This window comes from Pelophylax lessonae (assembly GCF_965119305.1).
Source record: "Pelophylax lessonae genome assembly, chromosome: 1".
NCBI classification, from domain to species: Eukaryota; Metazoa; Chordata; class Amphibia; order Anura; family Ranidae; genus Pelophylax; species Pelophylax lessonae.
The window spans coordinates 875,619,450-875,625,817 of NC_138768.1; the positions used below are offsets into that span (position 1 = coordinate 875,619,450).

Below are 6,368 nucleotides of genomic sequence, written 5' to 3' on the forward strand. Positions count from 1 at the left end.
TGACAATGTGCATCATATAAATCAATAAACTCGCTTACAGTGCAATATATATTCCTCTTAGGTGCAATATATAATGTCCATAAAGTGCATTCAAAGTAAAGTGCATTAGAGTCCACTAAAATATAAATATAACCGTGGTTTAAAATTCAATAAAGTGCTTGATAGATGTTTCCATATAAAATTGCAAGTGACACCACACCGTTTAGCCACCAGATGGCCTCTCACCTCACTGAAGCATTAAACCAGCATTGAATCCTCAATAAAAAATGCCACTTCCTGGATAGATCTCTCACCATCCCATGGACATGATATGTGAATAAAGATAATGAGGCATCTAAGTGTACACTGCTGTTATCCTTTAATTGATTCACATTCAAAGTAGAATTGCACTCACATGAATCGGCACAATGGGCTTGTGCGGACCGTACACGCCAAAAACAGTAGCTGTCGGGAGCCGTGCTGGTGGGTCACCGCTCGTCCGTCCAGGTCTCCGTCCCCTATACGCGTGGCGTTTTATGCTTTCGCATCACGACTTCCTCAGTAGGGGGTGGCTTCTTCCCACTGACCATCGCAATCATGTCACATGAGTTGTAGATAAAGTCATTTTTAGCAGGGGTTCCCTGAGACCAGAAAGTTATTTTTAAGGGTTCCTCTGTGTTAAAAAGGTTGAGAAAGGCTGACATATACAATTGTATGGGTTAACCACATACATTACATATGTCATAGAATATATTATTTTGGGGGACCATGGCCCTTACATTTTTTAATTGATTGGAGGTCAGGGAGTGTCAATGATGGACACCAGATGATGGCTGAAAAGAGTAAAAATCTCAAGAATTACAATTATTAGGATTGATAAAATGGCTCAGATATACAGTATACATTATGTGTTACTGTGTGGCTGGAGATCCACTTTAAAGTCCCACTGGACTTACAGTTAAAAATGGCCATTCCAGGTGCATTAAAATAAAAAGTGTTGGAAGGTTTACAGTTTGCTTTCTATAGAATGCAGCTACTGTATGACCAGAAAAGCCTGGTCCCTGCCAGCATGTTGGAGATAAGGACTATTACTCTCTGGGTAGAAGCAGTGGTTTCTCTCTGAAAAGGTTCCACACACTCTTAAGCACTTAAGCCCCAGAGGATTTGGCTGCTCAAAGACCAGGGCCTATTTTGCGATTCGGCACTGCGTGAATTTAACGGACAATTGTACCCAAATTAAATTGACGTCCTTTTTTCCCCACAAACAGAGCTTTCTTTTGGTGGTATTTGATCACCTGTGCGATTTTTATTTTTTGCGCTATAAACAAAAAAAGAGCGACAATTTTGAAAAAAGAACAATATTTTTCATATTTTTTATATGAAATTCTCAAAAAAAATTAAAAAATCAAAATTTTTTAACATTTTAGGCCAATTTGTTTTCTGCTACATATTTTTGGTTAAAAAAATTGCAATAAGCGTATTTTGATTGGTTTGCGCAAAAGTTATTGCGTTTACTAACTAAGGGAAAGATTTATGTAATTTATATTGTTTTTTTTTTAGCTAGTAAAGGCGGCGATCTGCGGTTTTTTATTTTGCGGGACTGCGACATTGCAGCGGACAGATTGGACCCCTGACTGACATTTTTGACACTTTTGGGGGTACCAGTGACATTACTACAGTAATCAGTGCTATACATATGCACTGTTACTGTAATAATGACACTGGCAGGGAAGGGGTTAACTTTATTGGTGATCAAGGGGTCAAGTGTGTCCCTAGGGGCATGATTCTAACTGTCAAGGGGCGTGGTTTGTGATGTAACCTCAGAGATATACGATCCTACATAGCAGGATCGTATGATCTCTGCAGTTACACCAGGGAGAATGACAGGCGGCTTTGTTTACATCAGCCGTCTGCCTTTCTCCCTCTCCAGCGGGAGATCGCGAGTGGCCGGCGGACATCGGAGTCGCCGGTCACACGCGCGGGGATGTCAGAGAACGAGCGGGGGCGAGAGCGCGCCCCCAGCGGCACGCGCTCGCCCCCTTGAGGCTTGTGGGCGAGTGACGTACCGATACGTCACTTTGCCCAGGAGGGGCTGACCGCCGCAGTATATGTACTTGCGGCGGTCGGCAAATGTGGTTAAAGAACACACCATTCACTAAAAGCAAACAGATTATTATGACTCGTAGTTACAGCTTATTAACTGTCAGTCCATTTCTTTCACAGATGGCACATCAAAAAAATCAAACACTCAATGCTGAAGTCCTGATTGTTGGATTCGAGAACCTCACTGAATACAGAATCCCTCTCTTCCTTCTCTTACTGATCATATACACATTAACTTGCATTGAGAACATCCTGATTGTATTTATAGTATGTATAAGCCCTCGTCTCCATTGTCCCATGTACATCCTGATCAGCAATTTGCTCTTCTGTGAATTTCTCTACACGACGGATCTGGTCCCCCTGATACTGCACCACATGCTCTCCAGAAGACCCGTCATCTCCCATCTTGGCTGTTCTGTCCAGTTAAATGTATCCGGAGCCGTAACGATCATTGAGACTTTGCTGCTCACCCTGATGTCATATGACCGATATTTGGCCATTTGTAGACCTCTCAGATACTCCGCTCTCATACACAACAGACTCTGCTTCTATTTTGTAACTGTGTTTTGGCTCATTTCATTAATGTTCCTTATAGTTATGTTTTACTTTGTTCTAAATATTGAATTTTGTGGCCCTCTGACCATCGATCATTTTTATTGTGACTTCACCCCTTATGTTTCATTTGCATGCTCAGACATAACGACTGTTGTTTTATTTGCCTTATCGGTCAGCATTACATTGACCATTATACCTTTCTTTTTCATTGTTCTGTCCTACGTCTTCATTATAGTCACAATCCTCAGGATACAGACGTCAGCGGGAAGGCAGAAATCCTTCTCTACCTGTAGCTCACACCTCCTAGTGGTGACTATATATTACACTGCGCTGTTTTGCTTATACGGGATGCCGAGGAGTAGTCAATATCTCAATGTCTACAAAGGATTGTCCTTCACATACTTTTCGGTGACGCCGATGATCAACCCCATAATTTACACTTTAAGGAATCAGGAGATTCATAAAGCTCTGAGGGCCGCAACCAGTAAAATAAAAACTGTTTATTGTTAGCATACAACAAATATATTTGTATTATATTGTACCAAAATTGATTCAATGACCCAAAGGCCCTAGGCATCCAAGTAAATCCACCACAGACTGGCTTCAGAAAAAGAAAATGTGCCTTTTGGAATTGCCCATTAGCTGTAATTGGAACACCACTCAAAGCCAGGGACACTGTATCCGTGATATCAATTGATCCAGGCTGTATATGTCCACCCAAAATCATATGTGCAGTAAAGATAAAAAGTACCATTCTCCTAGTCAACCACCATGACATGTGAGTAAGGGTCAGCTTTAGCCTACATGTCTCCACCAAGAAACCACGCCTCTGACCTGTTTCATTTCGCCCCACCAGGGCTAAGTCGAAGGATCATTTTGGAATGGCCCAGCCAGAGCCCAGACCTTAACCCCATAGAGATGCTGTGGAATGACCTCAAGAGAGCCGTTCACACCAAACATCCTACAAATGTGTCTGAACTGAAGCAGTTTTTGAAAGAGTAATGGTCATAAATTCCTCCTGAACATTGTGCAGGTCTGGCCCAGAGCTACAGAAAGTGCCTGCTTGCAGTCATTGCCGCCCAGGGAGGTTCGACCAGCTATTAAATCCAAGGGTTTACTTACGCTTTGCTAAAGCACTGTGAATGTTTTATGGGTGTGTTCAATAAAGACACAAACAATTAGAATTGTTTGTGTGTTATCAGCTTAAGCACATTGTGTTTATCTATTCTTGAGACTTAGAGCTTTCTTTGCCAAAAAAAGGTGACCTGATCTTCTATTTGTGGGAAAAAAAGGACATCAATTTTATTTGGTTACAGCGTCGCACGACCGCGCAATTGTCCGTTAAAATAACGCAGTGCCGAATCGCAAAAAATGGCCTGGCCTGGTCATTAGGGGGGAAAATCTTCCAGTCCAGAAGTGGGTAAATAGATCTTCTGTGGCTTAACTTAAGAGTTAGGTTCGGGGAACTTAGTAGGGAGCAGCATGTGTTCTAATCACTTTGACAGCCATCTTTCATGATCAGGGCTAACAGATCACCCTGGCAGATGATGTGGGCTCACCCGAGGTGCAGGGTCTAAACCCTAACCAGTATTCACCAGAGCTCCTGATGGTGGAGATAGATTTTGCTGCATGTTAGTACCAGGTCATGGTCCTCAGGATTGCCCTACCAGGAGGTGAGCAAGCCAGAGTCTAGTAGCAGATATAGCAGGTAGGGATCAAGCAGAAGCGTAGTCAGCAAATAAGCCAAAGGTCGGAAATAAGTGCTTGCAGGTTGGAAAGTGTAGTCTAGGAACAAGCAAAAGGTCAGCAATAAGTGGTAGTAGAAAAGAGGACAGATGCATGTATGGAAAGGAGCAAGATATTGGCAATAATCTGGCAAACAGGAAGTGAAAATACATGGCCTTAAAGGGAAGTTCATGGGAGGAGCAAGGAAATCAAGGTTCACCAGAAACAAGGTACAAGACAAGATTATCCAAGGGTTCAGGGTGTTGTCCAGCATCTCAGGGGGCTCAGCAGAGAGCTACTGCCGGATCTAGAGAGGTCATGGGTTCTGATTCTTGTTCTGACATCTACACTGGGAAATCTGGTTTCTGCACTGTATCAATGTTACATTATTCCCCCTTATTCGGATCATTTAGGCTTCTTGGTTACAGCAATAGAATAACTGATGTAATGTGACCAGTAAAGGTAATGTCACCCATAGGAACAAAACTACTCTTAAAATGCCTTTGGTTGCCCCCCAACTGTTTCTACCACTTCTAGGTTGCAGTTGGCAATTTGTTTAGTTGATTTTATGCCTAGATAGAGAAGCTATGGATGGGCCACAGCCCCTGAGCAATACAGCTTCCTGTTTAGTTTGTAATATGAAAGTTAACCACTTATGTCCCGGAAGATTTTACCCCCCTTCCTGACCAGGGGTTTTTTTGCAATTTTTTACTGCGTGACTTTAACGGACAATTGCGCGGTCGTGCGACGCTGTACCTAAACGAATTTGACATCCTTTTTTTCCCACAAACAGAGCTTTCTTTTGGTGGTATTTGATCACCTGTGCGATTTTTACTTTTTGCGCTATAAACAAAAAAATAGCGTAACTTTTGCTAAAACAACAATATTTTTCAAATTTTTTTATATGAAATTCCCCCAAAAAAATGTAAAAATCTACATTTTTTAACATTTTTGGCCAATTTGTTTTCTGCTACTTATGTTTGGTAAAAAAATCGCAAAAGCGTATTTTGATTGGCTTGCGCAAAAGTTATTGCGTTTACTAAGTAAGGGAAAGATTTCTGTCATTTTTGGTGTTTTTTTTTTTAAACGCGTAATGGCGGCGATCTGCGTTTTTTTTTGCGGTACTGCGACATTGCAGCGGACAGATCGGACCCTTGACTGACATTTTTTACACTTTTGGGGTTACCAGTGACATTACTGCAGTAATCAGTGCTATACATATGCACTGTTAATGCAAAATGACACTGGTAGTGAAGGGGTTAACTTTATTTGAGAGGGAGGGGTGGTGTGTGTCCCTAGGGGCGTGATTCTTACTGTGATTGGCTGTGGCTTGAAGTGTAGGAACGATGATCAACGGTCCTACATAGTAGAACCGTATGATCACTATTCCTACACAGGGGAGAATGACAGGTGGCTTGTTTACATCAGCCGCCTGACTTTCTCCCTCTGCACCGACGATCGGCGAGTGACCGGCGGACATCGGGTCCGCCGGTCACACGCACAGACTTGCTGGGTAACGAGCCGGGGCGGGCGCCCGCGCACTATTAGCTCCCAAGCAAGTGACAGGCTAGTGACGTATACAGTGGGTACGGAAAGTATTCAGACCCCCCTAAATTTTTCACTCTTTGTTATATTGCAGCCATTTGCTAAAATCATTTAAGTTCATTCTTCTTCCTCATGAATGTACACATAGCACCCCATACTGACAGAAAAACACAGAATTGTTGACATTGTTGCAGATTTATTAAAAAAGAAAAACTGAAATATCACATGGTCCTAAGTATTCAGACCCTTTGCTGTGACACTCATATATTTAACTCAGGTGCTTTCCATTTCTTCTGATCATCCTTGAGATGGTTCTACACCTTTATTTGTGTCCAGCTGTGTTTGATTATACTGATTGGACTTGATTAGGAAAGCCAAACACCTGTCTATATAAGACCTTCCAGATCACAATGCATGTCAGAGCAAATGAGAATCATGAGGTCAAAGGAACTGCCTGAAGA

At 42.2% G+C, this 6,368-nt stretch overlaps 1 protein-coding gene across 1 annotated transcript; it reads left to right on the forward strand.

Moving 5' to 3' along the window:
• Positions 1–2,202: 2,202 nt before the first annotated feature.
• Positions 2,203–3,147, forward strand: LOC309546726 (olfactory receptor 5V1-like; the record flags this gene model as incomplete). The annotated part of the gene is made up of 1 exon (XM_082246427.1): positions 2,203–3,147. The coding sequence occupies one exon, from the start codon at positions 2,203–2,205 to the stop codon at positions 3,145–3,147; it is 945 nt and encodes a 314-aa protein (XP_082102553.1).
• Between the last annotated feature and the right edge of the window lie 3,221 nt (positions 3,148–6,368).